Source organism: Loxodonta africana, chromosome 3 (assembly GCF_030014295.1).
Source record: "Loxodonta africana isolate mLoxAfr1 chromosome 3, mLoxAfr1.hap2, whole genome shotgun sequence".
In the NCBI taxonomy this organism is placed as follows: Eukaryota; Metazoa; Chordata; class Mammalia; order Proboscidea; family Elephantidae; genus Loxodonta; species Loxodonta africana.
The window spans coordinates 5420201-5445721 of NC_087344.1; the positions used below are offsets into that span (position 1 = coordinate 5420201).

At 45.8% G+C, this 25521-nt stretch overlaps 1 protein-coding gene across 3 annotated transcripts; it reads right to left on the reverse strand.

Moving 5' to 3' along the window:
- Nucleotides 1–1247: 1247 nt before the first annotated feature.
- Nucleotides 1248–25521, reverse strand: LOC100675050 (zinc finger protein 239-like). Of its 3 annotated transcripts, none has more exons than XM_010601245.3 (6): nucleotides 24733–25521; nucleotides 12366–12524; nucleotides 11618–11706; nucleotides 10866–10992; nucleotides 6754–6836; nucleotides 1248–5603 (listed from the first exon to the last, which is right to left on the reverse strand). In XM_010601245.3, exons 2-6 carry the CDS (start codon nucleotides 12397–12399, stop codon nucleotides 4773–4775), a joined length of 1164 nt encoding a protein of 387 aa, XP_010599547.2. In that variant the 5' UTR covers nucleotides 12400–12524; nucleotides 24733–25521; the 3' UTR covers nucleotides 1248–4772. The 3 variants fall into 3 exon arrangements, with proteins under 3 accessions (XP_010599547.2, XP_010599546.2, XP_023396733.2); XM_010601244.3 differs by having other exon boundaries at nucleotides 1248–5606; XM_023540965.2 differs by having other exon boundaries at nucleotides 1248–5606; nucleotides 24725–25521.

A 25521-nucleotide genomic window follows, 5' to 3' on the forward strand; every position in this document is an offset into this window, starting at 1 on the left:
GAATAGGGCTCCTACTATTTTGATTGGTGGTTAGTGAGTGTCTTAGTTATCTAGTGCTGCTGTAAGAGAAATACAACAAGTGAATGGCTTTAACAAACAGAAACCTATTCTCTCACAGTCTGGGCTAGAAGTCTGAATTCCCAGCTCCAGCTCCAGAGGAAGCCTTTCTCTTTCTGTGAGTTTTGGGGGAAGGTCCTCGTCATCAATCTTCCCCTGATCTAAGAGCTTCTCAGCACAGGGACCCCGAGTCCAAATGACACACTCCACTCCTGGCTCTTCTCTCTTGGTGGTATGAGGTCCCCCTCCTCTCTGTTGGCTTCTCTCATATCTCAAAATAGATTGCCTCAAGATACAACCTAATCCTCTAGATTATGTCCTGCCTCGTTCACACAACTGCCTCTAATCCTGCCTCATTAACATCATAGAGTTTAAGACTTACAACATATAGGATAAATACATCAGATCGCAAAATGGAAAACCACACAATACTGCGAATCATGGCCTAGCCAAGTTGATGTACATCTTGGGGGACACAATTCAATCCATGACAGTGAGGTAAAAGGACCAAGAATGAGTTACAGAAGTTACAGAGATGACAGACTACAGTCACAGGATGACGTCATAAAACTTACTGTTTAATGAGAAGTATCTCTAAGGGAGGTTAGGGATCAGATTATGATGGACAGTTGATGCCAGGACTTTTCTTCTCAGAATTGCTTGCTTACCCAAAGTCTGTTTAAGTTACTTGGGGAATTTCAGATAAGGGTAACTCTAAGGCCCTCTCAAAACACTGTTACCACATCTTTGTCATAAAGAAGTATTTTCTGGGCCCACTATATATCAAAATGCACCTATGTCAATATTCTCTTTCTAGAGTGCATTGCTTTTCCATCCCAACCTTGGCCCAGAGAAAACATTTCATATTTCCATGGTAGCTAAACAATTAAAAGAGTTTCATGATAGGGCTTGTGAGCACTCTGGGTTGACTCAGTTAAATCAGGAAACCTGGGGCAGGCAGGTAAAAAGACCAATTTCGCAAAAAATGAATTTAATTCAGTCATCGAGTCCTGGTCAAAAAAAGACTTTAGGAACTTCTCCTTCATGGTCTCTTTGGATAGTATGTAAATCAAAGAAGTTTCCTCAAGGATCTGGGAGCTATCTCTAGTCAAATGTCATTATCAAGAAAGATCACGAACAGAACCTGTCTCCCAGCTTTCTGAAGGGAGGTAAGCATAACTTCAGGTATTCTGCCTTAGAGATACTAGAAAAGGAGCAATTTTATCTCAAAACAGAGGAATGTACAGGGTTTTGTGGAAACTGAAACAGGATGGGTACCCTCGTGCCCAGTCCAGAGAATGTGGCCGATGGCTGGTTTCACAGGGCAAAAGTTTAATAATTAACCCAGCCTTAGTGGTAATAACTAGCTTGTATTCTTTACATTTATGTGTAGCCCACATCTTGAGTCCTTTAGTCCCTACACTCCAGACAAACACCTGGCCATTCTGAAACCTCAGTCAGCAGGCACTGACCCTCTAGAGACCTGTGTCATGCCTTGTTAGCAAAACTGACATTTCTAAAGGAGGCCTTCAAGGGACATTCTGATGAATATCTGAAAGACTGATCAAAACCACCTGGACTTCCTCGACTTCCTTTGTTCCTCCGACTAAAAAAACCCTAATGCTGCCCCATTCCTTTGGAACACTCAGTTTATGCTGCGTTGCCCAACTGGAGGACGGTAGGATTGACTAATCTCTAGTGTTACTTTGTTTCTGTCCTTAGACATTCTTCCACAGTTGTATCCACTCAACTATATAAGATCAGATTCCCGTCTTTGCAGTCCCTGTAGGGGATGCCTGTGATGCGTCAGCTTCTGGTTGAACGCTTCTTCAATAATAAGCCTTTTCTGCCTTCTACTGTTGTGGAGAGGTTTTCTGGGTTGGGAGTAGATTTCATTATTACTAACTTTTTCCCCAACACCCTAAAGAATTTTGAAATGTAAATTATATTTATATAGTACCTAAAGGTACTTGAATTCCCATTTTGATTCTTATTTAAGTACACACACACTCACACACACTCACACACACACACACACACACTAAAAGCTTATTGAAATTTGGGATGGACCTGAAAACTCTAAATACACTGCTGAAATAGAAAATCTCATACTTTGTTAGGAGTGAGAGCAAAAGTTTTATTGAGGAATAGTAGTTCCAACTGGGCAACACAATGTGATGGGAGGTGACACACAGTGTTTCAACATTCTGAGGGAGAGGTGTGCTTTGTTTACAGAAAAGTGGGGAGGGGAGTATGTGTCTATAATCGCAGGAAACTGGGATTACATATAGTTACAAGACGACAGCAAGTTAAAATTTACAAGGTTAAGCTGGTCTATTTTCTAACAGACTTCCTGGAGCCAATCTAGGAAGCGATTTTCTAAAACATCTACACATGCATTCTTCCTGGAGCAAGGTACGCAGGCATTCCCCCCGGGGACCATCTTTAGAAACACTTCCTGAGAACGTTTCTTCACAAACCGCGTTCTTGATCCCTTCATTGTTTGCTAACCGTGGTTAAAGTTTTAGAAGTTACATGTCACCAGACGCCAAACCACAGGTTATATTTTTAGGAAAGCAGAAACAAGGACTTTAGGTCAAGCTAAAATTTAAAACAAAAATGGAGTTTGATTCAAACCTGAGTTAGTCGTTTGGTCATGCCAAGTGCCTCAGTTTCAGGAAGCCCTGGTGGCGCAATGGTTAAGAGCTACGGCTGCTAACCAAAAGGTCAGCCGTTCAAATCTACCAGCTGCTCCTTGGAAACCCCATGGGACAGTTCTACTCTGTCCTATAAGGTCACTATGAGTTGGAATTGACTCGAAGGAACAGGTTTGGGTCTATGGGTTACACAACACTAAACAGATTGGGTCAAAACTCTAAAAGGCTTAATATGCAGCTCATTTCAAAAACTACCCTCCAGTTTGAGATATAATGGAAGTACAAGCTCTAATTATCACTTGTTTTACTTACAAATGGAATTGAAAAACATCATGCTTTATAGTTTGCAAAAAGGTATTGCACTGTAGAGTTTCCATGAAAATTAGTGTTTAGAGGATTTGCAAGTAGAAGAGTAGCTTCCTATTAAAAAGAAATTACTCACTTGAAAACATTCCCAAAGCCAACTCTTCAAACAGGGATTGGACTGGACTGTGGGATAGAAAATGATACTGGTGAAGAGTGAGCTTCTTGGATCAAGTAGACACATGAGACTATGTGGGCAGCTCCTGTCTGGAGGGGAGAAGAGAGGGCAGAGGGGGACAGCAGCTGGCTGAATGGACATGAAAGTAGAGAGTGGAGGGAAGGAGTGTGCTGTCTCATTAGGGGAAGAGCAACTAGGAATATATAGCAAGGTGTATGTAACTTTTTGTATGAGAGACTGACTTGATTTGTGAACTTTCACTTAAAGCACAATAAAAATTAAAAAAAAAATTACTCATTTGATTTCCAAAGTGTAAGGACAAATACAAGGAGTCATGGTGGTACAATGGTTAAGTGCTCGGCTGCTAACCAAAAAGTGGGCAGTTAGAACCCACTAGCCACCCCACAGGAGAAAAGACCTGGCGATCTGCTCCTGTACAGATTACAGCCTTGGAAACCCCACGGGGCAGTCCTACCGGATCCTAAAACCGGAACCAAAACCAAACCCATTGCCATCGGGTCAGTTCTGCCACACAGCAACCTTATGGGGCCGAGCAGAACTGCCCTGTAGGGTTTCCAAGGCCGTAATCTTTATGAAAGCAGACCACCACATCTTTCTCCCAGGGAGCAGCTGGTGGGTTCGAACTGTTTACCTTTCTCGTTAGCAGGTGAGTAATCATTGCTGCACCGGGGATCCTTCCATAAAGACTACAGCCTAGAAAACCCCATGGGGCAGCTCTGCTCTGTTATATGGGGTTGCTGCGAGTCAGAACTAACTCAGCAGCACCAAACAACAATAATTAGTAAGGAAGGAGGGAGAGACCACTAGATTGACCACAGGCAGCCCCTGCAACTGAGGCAAATACTATCTCAAGAAATACCAAAGGATTCACATGATAAACACCATGTACTCTGACCACAATGCTATCAACTGAGAAATCAATTTCCCGTTTTTTTTTTTCACATAACCTATGAGTCAAAAAAGTCACAATAAACAGTGGGTAATGTTTAAAATGAAACTAATAAAAATGCGAAGCATCAAAACTTCCCACTGCACGTCAGCTCTTGTGTGACGAGGACCACTGAAAACCCAAACACCAGTTACCACCAAGTTGATTCTGACTCACAGTGACCGCTTGTGTGTCAGGAGAGAACTGTGCTCCATAGAGTTCCCAATGCCAAATTTTTCAGAGACAGATCGCCAGGCCTTTCCTCTGAGGCACCTTTGGGTGGGTTTGAACCAACAACCTTTGTTAGCAGCTGAGCACTGAACCATTTGCGCCACCTAGGGACTCCATGAAGACCACTTAATAGTCCTTAAAGGCTTGTATTCTGAACGAAAGCCTGAAAATTAACAGGCACGCGGCCTACCCTAAGGAAGACACAGGCTGCCTGATCAACTCTGACTCATGGCGACCCCGTGTGTTACGGAGTGGAGCTGCTCCATAGGGTCTTCTTGGTTGTAATCTTCATAGAAGCAAATCGCCAGGCCTTTCTCCCACGGCGTCCCTGGGCGGGTCTGAACCGCCAACCTTCGGGTTAGTAGTCCAGCCCATAAAGCTCGCACCACCCAGGGAGCTACGGCAGGGACGCGGAGGATAAAGGCAGCTTCGCAGCCACCCCGCTCCCGAGGTCTCCGTCGGCGTGGACCCGCTTGTGCACCGCCAGGGGCGCGCTGTGGCTGAAGGCCTGGCCGCACTGCACGCACCCGTGCGGCTTCTCCCTGGCGTGGGTCCGCACGTGCTTCCGGAAGGAGGAGGTGTCGATGAAGGCCTTCCCGCACTTCAGACACGGGTAGGGCTTCTCGCCGGTGTGCGTCCGGCTGTGCACGACCAGGGAGGAGCTCTGCACGAAGGCTTTGCCGCAGCGGCCGCACCTGTACCGCTTCTCGCCGGTGTGGGTGCGCACGTGCCGCCGGAGGTTGGACGGGTGGCCGAAGACTCTGCCGCAGTCCCCGCACGGGTAGCGCTTCTCGCCCGTGTGGGTCCGCTGGTGCACACGCAGGTAGGAGCTCCTGCTGAAGGCCTTGGGGCAGTCGGCGCACGCGTAGCGCTTCTCCCCGGTGTGGATGCGCACGTGCACCGTCAGGTAGGAGCGCGTGCTGAAGCGCTGCCCGCACTGGCCGCAGGTGAACGGCTTCTCGCCAGTGTGAGTCCGCACGTGGGTCTTGAGGGACGACTGGTGACAGAAGGCGCTTCCGCACTGGTGGCACGCAAAGGGGCTCTCGCCAGTGTGGGTGCGCGCGTGCCTTCTCAGGGAGGAGAGGTGACGGAAGCCTTTCCCACACTCCTCGCAGCTGTGGGGCTTCTCGCCCGGTGGGTTTCCTGTGGGCCACGTGAGGCCCAGGCTCCTGACGGCCTTTCCGAACTGGCTGTGTTCACAGGGCCTTGTCCCCCTGTGAGTCAGCGCCTGCTGGTAGAGGAGGCATGATGACTAAAGCTTTTTCCACTCATTACCTAGGTCCCTGGTGCGCAAGCCGTGTGCACTGTCTACTAGCCTAACAGTTGGCAGTTCAAACCCACCCGGTGGCACTGCAGAAGGCCTGGCAATTTGCTTCAGCAAAGATCACAGCCATGAGAATCCTAAGGAGCAGTTCCACACTGACACACAGGGGGTCACCATAAGGTGGACTCAACCGGATGGTCTGGTTTTTGGTACCATTCCTTAAGCTCATAGGGGTTCTTCCCAGTAAGACTACTACTAAAAAATCGGCCACTTACTGTTCTGAGTGATGATTTCACAATTCTGGATAGATGTGAATGACTTTGGAGCCCTGGTGGCACAGCGGTTAAGAGTTCAGCTGCTAACCAAAAAGTTGGCAGTTCGAATCCACCAGATGCTCCTTGGAAACCCTATGGAGCAGTTCTCTGTCCTAGAGGGTCGTTATGAGTCGGAACCAATGTGAGAGCAACAGGTTTGGTTTTGGGGGGGGTTTTTGGTGACTGGTTTGTGGGCTTCTTAAGTTCTTCAGACCGACAAAGGTGAATGCTTTGCCAGAACCTTCTATCATACTCAAGACTACCCCAAGGTTTATTACTAAAAGTGATTTTTGGATCACAGTTTGATTCTAAATTCTCTTTCACTCACTCACTCAAACAGGGACATTTGTGAAAATGTTTATTTGTGGGAATACTTCTACGTGAAAACAAAAGCTTTGAGCTCGGTTTAGGGCAGGGTCGGCAAACTATGGCACGGAGGCCAAAACCAGCCTGTTGCAGGTTTTTGTAAATAAAGTTTTATTGGAACACAGCCATGTTCATTACTTTACATACTGTGGATGGCTACTTTCACACTACAACAGAAGAGCTGAGTAGTTGCAAGAGACACCACATGGACCTCTAGGCCGTAGACATTTACCCGCTGTCCTTTTACAGAAAAAGCACACGTTAGTTTCTCCCCAATTCATACTTTATACATTCCTTCTCTTGAGACATGATTTTCTCTTAAATAAAAGCCGCTTGCCTCACATTTCTCTCCTGGTCCTGGTGCTTCTTCCCTACCTTCTGGCCCTCCCTGACTTATGTGCAAAGGACCGGGTTCTATCCCTTGTGAATCTTACCATTTTCATGCCTTTGAATATATTTTTTCCAAAAAGATCCTGCTTAGAAGTCGACTCCTTGGTTTTAAGTTGATTCCTCCAGTCTGAAATGAAATGGACAAAAATAAAGTTCTTAGAAGGAAATGTTGTGATGCTCAACCAGACAATCCAGTTAAAAACTGGACAAGGGATTTGAACAGACATTTCTCCAAAGAAGATATACAAAGTGCCAATAGCACGTGAAAAGATGCTCAGCGTCATTAGACATTAAACCAATACCAGCTGCTGTCAGGTCCACCCTGACTCAGTGTAACACCATGTGTGTCAGAGTAGAACTGGCTGCATAGGGTTTTCAGGGGCTGATTTTTCAGAAATAGACAGCCAGGCCTTTCTTCCAAGGCCCCTCTGGGCACACTTGAACCTCCAAACTTTGGGTTTGCAGCTGAGTACCTTAACAGTTTACACCACTCAGAGACTCTCATTAGTTATTAACCAAAGCTGAACTCATTGATGTCAAGTCGATTCCAACTCATAGCAACCCTATAGGACAGAGGGGAACTGCCTCATAGGGCTTCCAAGGAGCAGGTAGTGGATTCGAACTGCAGACCTTCTGGTCAGCAGCCTCAGCTCTTAACCACTGTGCCACCAGGGCTCCACTCATTAGCCATTAGGGAAATGCAAATCAAAGCTACAGGGAGATATTACTTCACACCCAGTAGGATGGCTATGATAAAAAAGACTGACAATAACAGATGTCGGAAAAGATGTGGGGACACAGGAACCCTCAACGTTGCTAGTGGGAATGTAAAACGGCGCAGCCACTTTGGAGAACAGTTTGGCAGTTCCTCAAAAAGTTAAACACAAAAGAACTAACACATGACCCAGCAGCTCTACACCTAGGTATATACCCACGAGAACTGAAAACATCTGTCCACGCAAAAAGTTGTATGTGAAATAATAGCAGCAGTATTCCTAATAGCCAAAAAGTATAAATAACTCAAACGGCAACTGTGATGGTTAAGGTTGTGTGTCAACTTGGCTGAAACATGACTCGCAGCGGCTTGCCAGTTATGATGGTGTCCCGCAGTTACGTAATGATGAGATCTGCTATGAGCAGCCAGTCAGCTGAAATGGCGTTGCCTGGGGGGTGTGGCCCGCCTTCAGTGTATAAATGGATGTCCCAGCAAGGCTCCTGCACCTAGCTCATCATCACCTGACCTCCAGTTCTTGAGACGCAAGCTAGCAGCTTACCTGCCGATCTTGGGGTTTGTTGGTTTCTGCAGCCTGTGAGCCAGAGGCCTGCAGTCTGACCTGTCCATCTTGGGTTCATCAGGCCCTGCAGCTACGTGAGTCAGGGGAAGCCTCCAGCCTGATGTGCCTGACCCACGGACTTGGGACTTGCCAGCCTCTACGACTCTGTAGACTTGTAGTTTTTTCTCTACAACAGATCTCACTTACATGAAATAAGCAAATATATTGAAACCAGAGATTATTAGTGATTTCCAGCAGCGAGAGTGAGGGGCAGAGGGGCAGTTTTTGCTCTGGAGGCAGAGTTTATGTTCATGGTGGTGGAATGATTTGGAAAAGGACAGTGAGAATGGCTGTACAACTTGAACAGTCGAGTCAGTGTCACTAAATTGTACATGTAAAAGTCCCTAGGCAGCGCAAACGGTTTGCACTCAACTGGTTGCCAAAAGGTTGGCAAATCAAACCCACCCAGAGGCACTGCAGAAAAAATAGGCCTGGCAATCTGCTTCTGTCAAGATTACAGCCAAGAAACCCTACGCAACAGTTCTACTGTGTAACACACAGGGTCTCCAAAGTCACAGAGCAACAACAAAAATAAAATCAACAACGGAACTGTACGTGTAGAAATTATTTCAACCACAAATGTCTCCAGATATGGCCAGTATCCCTGGGGGGAAGCACCGCCCACTGGGTCCCCCAGGTACCAGATTGTTATTTATAGCACTTTATCTCTCTCTACCGCTGCTGCCCACTTTCAGAGGTGCCCTGTATGACTCCTCTCAGTCCCACTGAGAGGGCGCAGGAGGGCTGCAGGGTTGACACCCTGATCCTCAGGACACACACATAACGCCGGAGGACTCTACGAAGAACCCCAAATCCTTCCTCCAAACTGGTGCCCATCCTGCGGTCTTCAGTGCTGCTCAGAACTGGGAAATCTGCCTTTAGGAGCAGCAAACTCCCAGAACACGGCCAGTTTTTCTCACAGGGGCCAACACCACCAGCAGCACTGAAGTAAAGAACACATATTTTCTTCAGTGTTTTAGTACTGAGGTAGGGAGAACATATTTTCTAACATTTTAGTATATCTGTGTAAGCTAGTCTTCGAAACATAATTACTTGCTCTGGAATCTGTCCCACGATTGTTCCTTTAAAGAAAAATAAGGTAATCAATTTTTAGTTGCTGATTAAACTATGTTCCTCTCCCAAGGAAAAAAATACACAAAACCGAAGTAGCTGAACAAAGCTTAGATCCATCTTGTGACAGAAACCAGGATGGCATGATGAGACTTGCAGTACTTCAATAATAGATCACTTTATCATCGTGTCTACCTCAAAGAAAAACCAACATTCCTGAAAACCTCTAAACCCTGACCTTCCCCCTATAAAAACTCTCCAATTAGTCCTCTAGGTTTAGACAGAATTTGAGAGAAATTTAACCCTCTCTGTCTCTTGTACGCCAGTGTTCAATAAAGCCCTCTTGCTGTTTACCTCCTCCTGTCTCAGGATCGGCCTTGTGACAGGCGGCTCAAACCCGCAATTTGCCATAACAGCACCCTCACTCTGAGCCCCATGGGGATTACAACCTGTTGCCATCAAGTCGATTCCCACTCATGGTGACCCTAGAGGATAGAGTAGAACTGCCCCACAGAGTTTCCAAGGAGCGCCTGGTGGATTCAAACTGCCGACCTTTTGGTTAGCAGCCTTAGCTCTTAATCACTACCCCACCAGGGTTTCTCCGTGAGAATTACGAAACAGGAAATAGTCACTTCGGTGGGAAAACTCTCACTACCAGAAGGGAGCCACTCTGTTCTGAACTTCACTGGGACAAGGACTAGGTATTGTCATCCCCAGAACAATTCCTGGGAGAGTAGGGGCGAAAGAAACACATGGTGCTTTAGGGCAGTTGTCCTCAATGTAATTCTGCCCCCAGGGGACACTGGTCCTATCTGGAGACATATTTGGTTGTTAGGACCTGGGTGTGGAGTGGGAATGCTACTGGTATCTAATGAATTGAAGCCAGGATGCTGCTCAACACCCTACATTGGACAGCCCCATCCCAGAGAATGATGCGGCCCCAAATGGCAGCAGTGCCGAGGCTGAGAAACCTTGCATTAATCATTTGGGGAAAAAACTGAGTTCAATCCCTACCTCACACTATATACTAAAATTCATTCCTGATAGGTTAGGCAGTGTAAACCAGGGAGACCCTCCAGATCCTATGATTTTCCTCCTCTCCCGCCCCAGTCAGTGTGTAGATTTAAATGTGAGCAGCATCCTTGGATGTCAGTAGGTCACCCCACTCAGTGTGTAGATTTAAATGTGGGCAGCATCCTCGGACGTCAGTAGGTCACCCCACTCAGTGTGTAGATTTAACTGTGGGAAAAAAATTTTTTTTTTTTTTTATTAGCATCCTCGGACGTCAGTGGGTCACCCCACTCACTGTATAGATTTAAATGTAGGCAGCATCCTATTGTAGATTTAACTGTGGGCAGCATCCTCAGACGTCAGTAGGTCACTCCACTCAGTGTGTAGATTTAACTGTGGGCAGCATCCTTGGACGTCAGTAGGTCAGATGATTATGAGCTACAGTGTCTTGGTGGTCACTGGAATTCCTAACTTGTGTTTCTCACCCAGGGCAATTCTGCCCCCCTCCACCAGTGGTTCCCAAATGGGGGTGACTGTGCCACCAGGGGATATGTGGTAACATCTGGGGACATTTGTGGTTGTCACAACTCTGGGGGGGAGGGTGCTACCAGCATCAAGTGGGTGGAGGCCAGGGATGCTACTCAATGCCATACAGTGCACAGGACGGCCCCACACCAGAGAATGATCCAATAGTGCTGAGGGGGAGGATCCCTGGTCTAGGGAATGGATGTCAGCCTTACCAAGCGACACCAGGTTCCTGTAGGTCTCTAGCATCACTTCTCGGTAGAGAGTCCTTTGAGAAGTATCCAGCAGCACCCACTCCTCTGGGGTAAAGTCCACAGCCACATCCTCGAAGGCCACTGATTCCTGAAACATCAGGCACATTCCAGCTCTGACGGGGATCATCCCCACTAGTGTGCAGAGGAGGGGGGTGGTGAAAGAGAGAACACTGGGGAGGGGAGACCAGTCATTCAGTGTTCTGAGGTCACTGACCCATCTGTCCCCAAGCTCAGGACTCACGGCCTTCCCTAAGAGATCGCATCCAAGCTTGTGGCTTTAAAAGCTCCTCTAATCCATGACTGAAGACTAAATGTGACTTTCAGTTACGCTGGGGCATTTTCAACCTACTCAGACCTATCCCTGGTCCCCACACAGGCCCAAGAGCATGAAAGAAATACTCAGGGAACAAATGAATTATTTCCTCCAGGAAGACAACAATCCTCTCAAATTCTTCCTTTGTCTCCCTCATAGAACCCAGCAGAACATGAAGCAGCAAGTCAACATGGAAGAGCATCCAAGTGAGACCCTAAACGTTGGGGCAGTGGGAGCATTTCCTGGACAGCCCTTCAATCCCCTAGGAGGCCCAGAGACTTTAAGAAAAATGGAAACCAGCCCTGGCTGGCTGCCAAACTCCAGGCTACAGGAAGGAGAAGGGGTCCACTCTTATGTGAAAAGGAAATTATTTTTGCAGAATGAGGAATTTTCCACTCACCTGTGACCAAGTTGTCAGAAACCCAGCAACCATCCCTTTTTCCTCCACGTTCCTCTCATAGGGACAGCTAAGGTTCCGACCAGGCAGAGCTAGGGAGACGGGGGAGAGAAAGAAGCTGGTGATTCAAAAAAAAAAAAGTTGCCATTGAGTTGACTATGACTCATGGCGATCCCATGTGTACTGGAGAACTCTACTCCACAGGGTCTTCAATTTCTGTGATCCTTTGGAAATAGATCACCAGGCTTTTCTTCCAAGGCACCTCTGGGTAGACTTGAACCTCCAACCTTCATGTTCACCATTTACACCACTCAGCGACTTCTAGGTGATTCCAAGCCTTCCCAAATCCTCAGAATTACAAGTTTAGAAGTCATGATGCCACTACCCCCAAGCAACTGCATCTGGCATGTCCAAGATCTGCAGCATTGTGCAAGAAAGGCAGTGACATTCTCTTTCTACAGATGAAGAAACCCTAACTCAAAAAGATTTGGCTGTTTAGCTGCCCAGGGCTACAAAATTCACAAATGGAGTCGTATTTATCCCCCAGAAGATTCCCTCCCAAATTTCCAGAAACGCTATCTCAGGTATCCGTGGACTGTGGCTCCTTTGCCTCTGTTCCAGTATTGTCTACTTCATCCTGTCCCGGCCAGCCTCTGCTAAGACTACTTGGTTCACCAACCTTGGGACACCCCATCGTGGAGGGGCCTCCTAAATTCTTGTCTCTGTCAGTGCCATCTGACCAGGGACTCACCCCATGTAGAGTCCCCAGCAGTGGCTGCCATCATATGAGACTATCAGCAGAATTTGCTTGCTGGGCTGAGCAGCAACAATGCCAGCACATTCCTCTTCATTCCATTCTCCCATGGCCCCTTGGTCTCGATGCCTCTTAGCACCGTGGTTATCTGGAGACCTGTCTCAAAAAGCAATCAAATTATAAAACTTCTACAACTTAATAGCAAAAAGACAAACAACCCAGTCAAAGAATGCCTCCTGGCATCATGGTGTCTGGAGTTCTGTCTCAACCTTCAAAAATCAATCATCATTAATTAGTAGATAAGAACTGCTTTAGGTGAAGGGAAGGACAACACTCAATACATGGAAGGTCAGCTCCACTGGACTGGACCAAAAGCAAAGAGGTTTCCGGGATAAAATGAATGCTTCAAAGGTCAGCGGAGCAAGGGCGGGGGTTTGGGAACCATGGTTTAAGGGGACTTCTAAGTCAATTGGCAAAATAATTCTATTATGAAAACATTCTGCATCCCACTTTGAAATGTGGCATCTGGGGTCTTAAATGCTAACAAGCGGCCATCTAAGATGCATCAATTGGTCTCAACCCACCTGGAGCAAAGGAGAATGAAGAACACCAAGGTCACACGACAACTAAGAGCCCAAGAGACAGAAAGGGCCACATGAACCAGAGACCTACATCATCCTGAGACCAGAAGAACTAGATGGTGCCCGGCCACAATCGATGACTGCCCTGACAGGGAGCACAGCAGAGGACCCCTGAGGGAGCAGGAGATCAGTGGGATACAGACCCCAAATTCTCATAAAAAGACCATACTTCATGGTCTGACTGAGACTAGAGGAATCCCGGCGGTCATGGTCCCCAAACCTTCTGTTGGCACAGGACAGGAACCATTCCCGAAGACAACTCATCAGATATGAAAGGGACTGGACAGTGGGTAGGAGAGAGATGCTGATGAAGAGTGAGCTAATTATATCAGGTGGACACTTGAGACTGTGTTGGCAACTCTTGTCTGGAGGGGGGATGGGAGGATAGAGAGAGTTGGAAGCTGGCAAAATTGTCATGAAAGGAGAGACTGGAAGGGCTGACTCATTAGGGGGAGAGCAAGTGGGAGTACGGAGTAAGATGTATATAAACTTATATGTGACAGACTGACTTGATTTGTAAACGTTCACTTGAAGCTCAATAAAAGTTAATAAAAAAAAAATCATCAAAGAACTGACTGGCAGTTCCTCAAAAGGTTGAGCACAGAACAGCCACATGACCTAGCAATCCCAATCCTAGGTCTACAGCTAGAAGAAGTGAAGGCAGGAACACAAACAGAAACCTGCACACCAAAGTTCACTACAGCACTATTCACTATAGCCAAAAGATGAAAACAACCAAAACATCCCTTAACAGATGAATGGATATAGAAAATGTGCTCCACCGTATCTTGGAATATTAATTAGCCAAAAAGAGAAATGAAGTCCTGCTGCATACCACATCATGGATGAACGTCGAAAACATCATGCTAAACAAAATAAGTAACAAGAGAACAAATACTGTATGATCTCACTTATATGAGATAAGCAAATACATGTTGTTGTTGTTAGTGGTCAAGTCGATTCTGAGTTATGTTCTTGTTAGGTGCCATCGAATCGGTTCCAACTCACAGTGACAGGATGTACAATAGAAAGAAATGCTGCCCAGTCCTGCACCATCCTCACAATCACTGCCATGTCTGAGCTCATTGTTGCAGCCACTGTGTCAATCCATCTCATTGAAGGTCTTTCCCTTTTTCACTGACTCTCTACTTTACCAAGCATGATGCCCTTCTCCAGGGACTGGTCCCTCCTGATAATATGACCAAAGTATATGAGATGAAATCTCGCCATCTTCGCTTCTAAGGAGCACTCTGGCTGTACTTCTTCCAAGACAGACTTTTTCATTCCTCTGACAGTCCCTGATGTGTTCGATATTCTTCCCCAACACCATAATTCAGGGGCATCGATTCTTCTCTGATCTTCCTAATACACTGCCCAGCCTTCACAGGCAAATGAGGAGACTGAAAACACCATAGCTTAGGTCAAGCACACCTTCAACCTCAAGGCGACATTTTTGCTTTCTAACACTTTAAAGAGGTCTGTCAGTGTGTTGTACTCTGGTGGTCTGGGTGTTGCTGTGATGCTAGAAGCTGTGTCACCAGTATTTCAAATACCAGCAGGGTCACCCACAGTGGAAAGGTTTCAGCGGAGCTTCCAGACTAAGACAGACTAAGAAGAAAGACCTGACCACCTACTTCCCGAAAAAGTTGCCCAGTGAAAACCTTCTGGATAGCAGCAGAACGTTGTTCTGAATTACGGAAACCAAAAATTATGAGTGGTTACCAGGGATGGGAGGAGGGAGGAAGGGAGAGTTCCTGCTTAGGGGGCAGTAAATTTATGCTCATGGTGGTGAAATGACTTCAAAAAGGACAGCGAGAATGGCTGCACAACCTGAAGAATGTAATCAATGTCATCGAACTGTCCATGTGGAAACTGGTGAGGCGGTGCGTGTTTCTTATGTATACTTTCACCACAGTTAAAAAACAAGGACGGCTACGTGCAGCGCGATACCATTACGTAAACAACGGAACCGAATAGAGAGCTCAGAAATAGACCCAAATATAAGGTCCCTGGGTGGGGCAAGCGGTTTGTGCTTGGCTGACAACCAAAAGGTCGGTGGTTCAAACCCACCCAGCGGCACAGAAGAAACAGGCCTGGAGATCTGCTTCTGTAAAGATTACAGCCAAGAAAAGCCTCTGGAACAGTTCTCCTCTGTAAACATGGGATCTCCACCATCACAAATAAAAAGTAAAATCAACAACAAATATAGTCAACTGATCTTTGACGAAGGGGCAAAAGCAACTCAATGCCGTTTTTTCAACACGTGGTCCTGAAACTGCACACACACACACACACACACAATGAATCCAGGCCTTTCACAAAAATTACATCAGCATGGATCTTAAACTTAAATGTAAAATGCAAAACTACAACACTTTTTAGGAGAAAACCTAGGTGACCTTAGGTTTGGTGATGATTTTTAGATACAGCACTGTCTTAGTTATCTAGTGCTACTATAATAGAACTACCACAAGTGGGTGACTTTAACAAACAGAAATTCATTTTCTCACAGTTTAGGAAGCTAGAAGTCTGAATTCAGGGCACTGGCTCTACAGGAAGGCTTTCTCTCTCCGTTGGCTCTGGAGGAAGGTCCTTGTCTCTTCTGAGCATCTGCTCCTGGGCGACCTTCACATGCCTTGGCGTCTCTCTTCCATCATTTCTGCTTCTTAGCTTGCTCATTTCATCTCTTTTTTATCTCAGAAGAGACTGACTCAAGAGACACATTAATCCTGCCTTATTAACATAACAAACGTAATCTAAACTAACCTAATCCTGCCTCATTAACATACCAAAGACAACCCATTCCCAAATGGGATTAGAACCACAGGCAGAAATTAGGATTTTCAACACGTATTTTTGGTGGATACAATTCAATCTGTAACATGAACGCACCACGAAAACAAGTTGTTGTTAGCTGCCATCCTGTCAGTTCCGACTCATAGCGACCCTATGCACAACAGAATGAAACACTGCCCTGTCCTGCGTCTTCCTTATACTCATTGTTATGCTTGAGCCCATTGTTGCAGCCACTGTGTCAGTCCACCTCGTTGAGGGTCTTCCTCTTTTCCGCTGACCCTGTACTCTGCCAAGCATGATGTCCTTCTCCAGGGACTGATCCCTCCTGACAACATGTCCAAAGTATGTAAGACGGAGTCTCACCATCCTTGCCTCTAAGGAGCATTCTGGTTTACTTCTTCCAAGACAGATTTGTTGGTTCTTTTGGCAGTCCATGGTATATTCAATATTCTTCGCCAACACCACAATTCAAAGGCGTCAATTCTTCGGTCTTCCTTATTCATTGTCCAGCTTTCACATGCATATGATGAGATTGAAAATACCATGGCTTGGGTCAGGCGCACCTTAGTCTTCAGGTTGACATCTTTGCTCTTCAACACTTTGAAGAGGTCCTTTGCAGCAGATTTACCCAACGCAATGGGTCTTTTGATTTCCTGACTGCTGCTTCCATGGCTGTTGATTGTGGATCCAAGTAAAATGAAATCCTTCGCAACTTCAATCTTTTCTCCGTTTATCATGATGTTGCTCACTGGTCCAGTTGTGAGAAATTTTGTTTTCTTTATGTTGAGGTGTAATCCATACTGAAGGCTGTGGTCTTTGATCTTCATTAGTAAGTGCTTCAAGTCCTCTTCACTTTCAGCAAGCAAGGTTGTCTCATTTGAATAACGCAGGTTAATGAGTCTTCCTCCAATCCTGATGCCCAATTGTTCTTCATATAGTCCAGCTTCTCGTATTATTTGTTCAACATACAGACTGAATAGGTACGGTGAAAGAATACAACCCTGATGCACCCCTTTCCTGACTTTAAACCAATCAGTATCCCCTTGTTCTGTCCGAACAACCGCCTCTTGATCTATGTAAAGGTTCCTCATGAGCACAATTAAGTCTTCTGGAATTCCCATTCTTTGAAATGTTATCTACAGTTTGTTATGATCCACACAATCGAATGCCTTTGCATAGTCAATAAAACACAGGTAAACATCCTGCTGGTATTCTCTGCTTTCAGCCAGGATCCACCTAACATCAGCAATGATATCCCTGGTTCCACGTCCTCTTCTGAAGCCAGCCTGAATTTCTGGCAGTTCCCTGTTGATATACTGCTACAGCTATTTTTGAATGATCTTCAGCAAAATTTTGCTTGCATGTGATATTAATGATATTGTTCTATAATTTCCACGTTCGGTTGGATTGCCTTTCTTGGGAATAGGCATAAATATGGATGTCTTCCAGTCAGTTGGCCAGGAAGCTGTCTTCCATATTTCTTGGCATAGACACACCTCCAGTGCTACCTCTGTTTGTTGAAACATCTCAATTGATATTCCATCAATTCCTGGAGCCTTGTTTTTCGCCAATGCCTTCAGAGCAGCTTGGACTTCTTCCTTCAGTACCATTGGTTCCTGATCATATACCACCTCTTGAAATGTTTGCACATCGACTAATTCTTTTTGGTATAATGACTCTGTGTATTCCTTCCATCTTCTTTTGACGCTTCCTGTGTCATTTAATATTTTCCCCCATGGAATCCTTCACTATTGCAACTCGAGGCTTGAATTTTTGTTTCAGTTCTTTCAGCTTGAGAAACGCTGAACGCGTTCTTCCCTTTTGGTTTTCCATCTCCAGCTTTTTGCACATGTCATTATAATACTTTACTTTGTCTTCTCGAGAGGCCCTTTGAAATCTTCTGTTCAGTTCTTTTACTTCATCAATTCTTCCTTTTGCTTTAGCTGCTCAATGTGCGAGAGCAAGTTTCAGCGTCTCCTCTGACATCCATCTTGGTCTTTTCTTTCCTTCCTGTCTTTTCAATGACCTCTTGCTTTCTTCATGGATGACGTTCTTGATGTCATTCCACAACTCCTCTGGTCTTCCGTCACTAGTGTTCAATGCGTCAAATCTATTCTTCAGATGGTCTCTAAATTCAGATGGGATATACTCGAGGTCAAATTTTGGCTCTCGTGAACTTTCTCTGATTTTCTTCAGTTTCAGCTTGAACTTGCATATGAGCCATTGATGGTCTGTTCCACAGCCGGCCCCTGGCCTTGTTTTGACTGATGATATTGAGCTTTTCCATCGTCTCTTTCCACAGATGTAGTCAATTCGATTTCTATGTCTTCCATCTGGCGAGGTCCATGTGTATAGTCACCATTTGTGTTGGTGAAAGAAGGTATTTGCAATGAAGAAGTTGTTGGTCTTGCAAAATTCTATCATTCAATCTCCGGCATTGTTTCTACCACCAAGGCCATATTTTCCAACTACTGATCCTTCTTTGTTTCCAACTTTCGCGTTCCAATCTCCAGTAATTATCAATGCATCTTGATTGCATGTTCAATCAATTTCAGACTGCAGCAGCTGATAAAAATCTTCTATTCATCTTTGGCCCTAGTGGTTGGTGTGTAAATTTGAATAATATTCGTATTAACTGCTCTTCCTTGTAGGCGTGTGGATATTATCCTATCACTGACAGCATTGTACTTCAGGACAGATATTGAAATGTTCTTTTTGACAATGAATGCAACACCATTCCTCTTCGAGTTGTCATTCCCAGCATAGTAGACTATATGATTGTCTGATTCAAAATGACCAATACCAGTCCATTTCTGCTCACTAATGCCTAGGATATCAATGTTTATGCGTTCCACTTCATTTTTGACGATTTCCAATTTTCCTAGATTCATACTTCATACTTTCCAGGTTCCAGTTATTAATGGATGTTTCCAGCTGTTTCTTCTCATTTTGAGTCATGCCACATCAGCAAACGAAGGTCCCCAAAGCTTTACTCCATCCATGTCATTAAGGCCGACTCTACTTTGAGGAGGCAGTTCTTCCCCAGTCATCTTTTGAGTGCCTTCCAACCTAGGGGGCTCATCTTCCAGCACTATGTCAGACAGTGTTCCACTGCTATTCATAAGGTTTTCACTGGCTAATGCTTTTCAGAAGTAGACTTCTGGGTCCTTCTTCCTAGTCTGTCTTAGTCTGGATGCTCGGCTCAAACCTGTCCACCATGGGTTACCCTGCCGGTATCTGAATACCGGTGGCATAGCTTCCAGTATCACAGCAACACGCAAGCCCCCACAAGTGGATACCAGAAGGGTCACCCATGGAAGACAGGTTTCGGCTGAGCTTCCAGACTAAGACAGACTAAGAAGAAGGACCCGGCAGTCTACTTCTGAAAAGCATTAGCCAGTGAAAACCTGATGAATAGCAGAGGAGCACTGTCTGATACGGTGCTGGAAGATGAGCCCCCCAGGTTGGAAGGCGCTAAAAATACAACTGGGGAAGAGCTGCCTCCTCAAAGGAAAGTCGACCTTAATGACGTGGATGGAGTTGGACATTATTAAAATGAAAAACTTCTGCTCTGTTAGAGGCACCGTTAAGAAAATAAGACTCCGTGAAGAGAATGAAAAGACAAGCCACAGATGGGAGAAAGTATCTGCAAAACATGTATCTGATAAAAGACTTGTATCCAAGATATACAAACAACCCTTAAAACTCAACAATAAGAAAACAAACAGCCCCCCCAAAAGAAAACAAATGGTCCAATTAAAAAATGGAGCCCTGGTGGCACAGTGGTTAAGAGCTCAGCTGCTAACCAAAAGGTTGGCAGTTCGAATTCACCAGCCGCTCCTTGGAAACTCTACGTAGTAGTTCTACTCTGTCCTACAAAGGGTCGCTATCAGTCAGAATCGACTCAACAGCAACAAGTAAGGTAACAGGTAATTACAAAATGGGCAAAAAATCTGGAGAGACAGAAAAGATCTACAGAAGGCAAATAAGTATATGAGAAGATGCCCAACACTGTATGTGCAGTACACTGTATTGTGTTTATATGGCCTCTCTAGCCTTGGTCTTGTAACTCCAACAAAATCATTGGATAGGATTTTGCAAATAAGGAGTGTAGAAGCCTTGCAGGGATGCGACAGTCTGCTAATGCAAATGAGGAATGTGGAACTCTTGCAGGATAATGCATGGTTATGCAAATAAGGTGCCTGTGGACTAACGAGGGGATTGGTCAGTTTTGCAATCCCATAGGCTTAAAAAGAGCCAGCCACACAGGTTGAGGGAAGAACCTCACTACCATCAAGAAGGAGATTGAGGAGCAGAGCACATCCTTTAGACCCAGGGTCCTTGTGCGAAGACCCCTAGACCCAGAAGACAGAGAGCTATAACACTGGAGACAGCGGAGACATGAGGCAGCATGGTGGGCTTCCCAGTCTACGGAGTGAGGCAGCTGCAGTGGGACTGGCCAACTCATGGAGTGAGAGCTGAGCACCTTCAGGCAGGTGGCTTCCTGGCAGAATGGGGTGCCTCCTGGTACTTACTGGTGAGGCTAAAGAGTTCTAACCCTTGCGCAAGCAGGGCAGAAGGCAGGCCCGAGCAGGGCTGGTGGCAAAGGCTGAGAACGAGTGCTGGCTGTGGGTATGGCTGAGAGCGAGGCCTGCCCGTCCGCCCGTCCACCTGCCCGCCCGCCCGCACGACAGAGGAGCTGAGAGGTTGGAAGCTGTCCTGATCCAAGAACTGTATCCTGAATCATTTCTCTTACCTCCATGTTGATCCTGAACCTGAATTGTAACCCGATTCTTCCCTAATAAACTCCATAATCATGAGTATGGTCTATGAGTCCTGTGTGCCCACAGCAACAAATTACTGAACCCAGTAGAGACGTAGAGAGTGCCACTGGAGGGATGGCTGGTGTTAGAATTGGTAGAGGGGTTGGAGAGTGGAGGTATAGCTGACCTCCACCTTGCAGGAATCAGCTTTGAGCTAATAATGATTCTCCTTCCCCCTCCTCAATTTAAATGGCTTCTGAAGCCACCCTACTTTATGTCGCTAAAAAAAAACCATTGCCGTCAAACTGATTCCGACTCATAGCAAATTAAACCAACAATGAAACACGACTATAAACCTATTAGAATGGCTAGAATCCAAAAAAGTAACACCACCAAATGCTGGCAAGGATGTTGGGCAACAAGCTCCCATCCATCACTGGTGGGGATGTAAGAGAGTACACTTTAGAAGACAGTTGGCAGTTTCTTACAAAGCTAAACATACATCCTCAGTCTTAGTATGTGACCCAGCAATCACGCTGGTACTTCTCCAAATGAGTTCAAAACTTGCGTCTACATAAAAAATCTGCACATGGATGTTTACAGCAGCTTTATTCATAGCTGCCAAACACTGGGAACAACCAAGACGTCCTTCAGTGGGTGAATGGATAAACAAACTGTGATACATGCATTAAAAAAAAGAAGTGTCAGGTCGATTCCGACTCATGGTGACTCCATGTGCTACAGAGTAGAACTGCTCCACAGGGTTTTCTTGGCTGTCATCTTTATGGATGCATATTGCCAGGCCTTTCTTCTGTGGGATCACTGTGTGGGTTGGAACCGCCACCCTTTACGCTAGCAGTTGAGCACAAACCACTTGCTTTACCACTCAATGACCTGGTATATCCATACTATGTAATATTATTCAGTGATAAAAAGAAATGAGTTATTGAGCTATGAACAGACATGGAGAAACCTTAAACGCACATTGCTATGGGCTCAAGCATACCAATGACTGTGTGGATGGTACAGGACTGAGCAGTGTTTCATTCTATTATACATAGGGTTGCCATATGAGTTGGACTGACTTGATGGCACCTAACAACAAGTTAAAGAAGCCAGTTTGAAAAGGCTACATACTGTATGATCTCAACCATAGGACATTCAGGAAAAGGCCCAACTACAGAGACAGTAAAAAATCAGTGGATGCCAGAAATTGAAAGGGGGAGGGTTTGAATAGGTGGCGCACAGGGCACTTTTAGGGCAGTGAAACAATTCTAAATGATACTGTCACGGCGGACAGATCGCATCATACGTTTGTTAAAATGCACGGAGCTGTATAACACAAAGAGGGAACCCTAACGTAATCTCTGAACTTCAGCTAACGATGTACCAATATCAGTTCCTCAGTGGTGACAAAACGTTAATAACAGGAGAAAATGTGCGTGTGGAGAGGGAATACATGGGAACTCCGCACTTTCTGCTCGGTTTTTCTGTAAATCTAAAACTGCTCTAAAAATAACGTCTATTAATTAAAACAAAATTTAACACAATTAATATGTTAGTGCATATTGTTTTGTAACATTTTCATTTAAGGATATATTTTGAATGTTTTGTCGTTCTACAGTAAATATTTTCAATGTTTTGTCCATCTACAAAATTTTAACGTCTTGTTCAGAGTTTAAAACAAAATAAGATGGCTCTGTGCAGTACGATACCGATACATGACCTTTTCCAAATCGCTGAAAAGTTCCACGTATTGCTCAAGGTTGCACACCCAGGTAGTCAAAGTATAACACCACAAACAGGAAGGACATGCAAACCCTAAATATGGCAAAGAGGGCTTCAAACACATGCTTCACATTTTTATGCAGCAAAAATGCCAAACTGTTAAAGTTTGCCTCAACTGGGTGGCAAACACAGGCGTGTCTGTGATATTATTCTCTGAACTTTTCCTGGTTTGAACTCATCCAAACTCAATAGGATATCACATGCAGATGGAAGGAAATGGTTTAAGTATACTGAACAGAAGATTCAAAGAATTAAATTGTCTTTGGAAAATAATTTTGTGAGGAAAATCTATTATTTATAATAATGAGGATTTACAATTTGTCAGCCATTGCTCTGTGTCCTTTGTGTGTATGACAGCTGACAAAAATATCCGCTACGCTCAATAGGACGCCTTTGTTGTCGTTAGTTGCTGTCCAGTCGATTCCGACTCTTGGTGACCCCACGTGTGCAGAGCAGAACTAACTGCTCCATAGGTTTTCAAGGCTGTGACTTTTCAGAAGCAGATGGCCAGGCCCTTCTTCTAAGGCATCTCTGAGTGAGTTTGAACCACCAACTGTGTGGTCAGTAGTCAAGCGCTTAACCATCTGCACCACCCAGGGACTTCCTATATAACGCTTACCAGGTGCCAACCACTGCTGGAAGCACTTCCACGTTACCTCTTAGCAATGCCTTCCAAAGACCACCAGGAACACACCCGTGGTTGAACAACGTAGGTTTATTACTCACTGCAGCAAGGGAGAATATTCCAGAAAGGTTATCTCAGTAAAAGGGTGTTAGAAAGGACTTATAGGATTTGGTCTTGGGTTTGGTGATATTGGAGAAGGCTTAAGGAAGCCAAGCTTTGTTCTGGATTGGATGCTGTCAGGGAGGGGGATAATTCTGTAACTGGGCATCTCAGTAAATCTTACTATAGGGAGTCCCTGGGTGGTACAAATGGTTAATGAGCTCAGCTGCTAACTGAAAGGCTGGAGGTTCAAGGCCACCCAGAGGTGCCTCGAAAGAAAGGCCTGGTGATCTACATCCAAAAAATCAGCCACTGAAAACCCTATGGAGCTCACTTCTACTCTGACACACCTGGGGTCACCATGGGTAAGAACCGACTGGATGACAACCGGTACATGGGAGAGAAAGCCAAAACTGTGATCACAAAAAAGCAGCAGTCACTTATATTGGCCACATGAGGGTGATGTTAGCTCCTCTCCGATTTGGACAAGGTTCTTACTTGCATGTGTCCCCACATTATTACAGGAAGGTCTTGATTGTGTCCTTGTCATCAGGGCCTAGTCTGATGTTGATGCTCTGTGAAATTGTTTTATGTTCAGCAAGGGAACACCACAGCCTAGCTGCACACAGACTAGTTCCTGGATGTCGTGGGCTGCTTTTCTCGTTTAATCAGCTTAACAAACTAAAAGGTAGGTTGTATTACTATCAAGCTGTCTTGGAGGAAGCACAGCCAGAATGCTCCTTAGAAGCAAGGATGGCAAGACTTCATTCATTTCACTTATTTTGGACATGTCATCAGGAGGGACCAATCCCTGGGGAAGAACATCATGCTTGGAAAAGTAGAGGGTCAGCAAAAAAGAGGAAGACCCTCAACAAGATGGATCGACACATTGGCTGGAAGATAGGGCTCAATTACAGCAACAGGAGGATGGCACAGAACCAAGTAACCTTTGGTTCTGTTATACAGAGGGTCGCTATACATTGGAGCCGACTGGAAGGCACCTAACAATACTTTACTGTGGGAATAGGCACAGTGAGATTAAGTAACCCGTCCAAAGGCGAACAGCTAAAAAGTGGCAGCAAAAAAATAAATATTATGGTTCAGTAAAAAAATAAAATAAAAAGTGGCAGCAGCAGAGACTAATTCTGGTCAGTCTGGCTCCAAACTCCTTATCCTCACCCACCCCACGCCTCCGCTGGCCATTCAGAGCTTTAAGCCCTTGGGTATATAATAATGGCAGCAATAAATACATACTGTATATGTGCTATATGCATTACATACACATTAAGAAGGGCCGGCGCTGCAGAACAGTATGTGCACGGAACAGCTCTTGGGGTTCTCCTACGTCAACCCCCCAGTTTATAAATATGGGAACGAGACTCTGGCAGGTGGAGTAACTAACCCCAACATCGCAGTGGACCCTGCTCCAGAAAGCCCGTCCTGGACCCCAGAATCGCCGCCGGCCAAGCAAAATTTGGGGGGACTGTCGCGAGTCCCAGATTCTTGGGGGGTGAAAACCTCAGCGCCCCAATCAGGGTGCCCGAGGTCCGCTGCCCTCCGGAGCCACCTCCACCGGGGCCGAAACAGGATCCGCCATCAACGCGACCCCGCCCCCTCCTCTGACCGCCCCCTCGCCGTGCCCACCTGCCTACCCGAGCCCCGGCTGCCAAGCTGCCAAAGAGACGCGGGGCCGACCCCACCTTGGAGAACCGTGCAAACTGCCCTCAGAGGAGGCGGGTGGCGGGGATGCACACACCTCCGCAGAAGGAGGGACCGGGGTTCCGGTTCCGGGGCCGCCGGGAGCGGAAGAGGTGGGACTCTCCAGGGTTTGCGATTGGCGGAATGTCTAAGACGGACGGGCCGCTTCCTCCAGTCTCCGGGCGGAGAAACCTCTAGTCCCCGCCTACAAGGATGCGATTGGGTATTGGGACCAAACCTACGCATCCGGGGCGTGGCTAGAATGAAAAGGGGCGTGGCTAAGGCTCCACTGGCCTTAAGGGCAACAAAGGGCTCAAATACAGCAATGATTGTTATATCCTTGCTCAGGGGCGTGCCCTGGGTGGATTCCTGACAACCAAGGTGATGGAGGTAGGTAACTGCCCTGTGGGCATGGTTAGGGCTAAACCCGCCCCTTTGGGCGGGCCTGAAACCAGAGGGGCGTGGCTTTGGGCGTGGTTTCCCAGCAGTTCATCCTTTTCTTTCTACTCGTAAGGCTGAAAACAATATGCGAATATTTAAAGTTTTTCCTTTTGTTGTTTCTAATTTTTTATGCAAATGGGATCATTTTACACACTTCGGTCTACAACTAGCTTTTCTTACTAGATAACACAATGTCATAACCAACAACAAAATAAATTATAAAAAGAAAACCCTGTGGAGCACAGTTCTACTCTGACACACGTGGGGTAACCCTGAGTTAGAGTCGACTCCGCAGCAACTCG

Bases quoted from the DNA above. Each gene is read 5' to 3' on its own strand.
- LOC100675050 (XM_010601244.3), bottom strand. From the start codon at position 12,399: ATGATGGCAGCCACTGCTGGGGACTCTACATGGG. The intron at 11,707-12,365 runs GTGAGTCCCTGG...CCGTCTCCCTAG, and splicing joins TGCTGGGGACTCTACATGGG to CTCTGCCTGGTCGGAACCTT. The intron at 6,837-10,865 runs GTAAGGCTGACA...ATTTCATTTCAG, and splicing joins CAGGAACCTGGTGTCGCTTG to ACTGGAGGAATCAACTTAAA.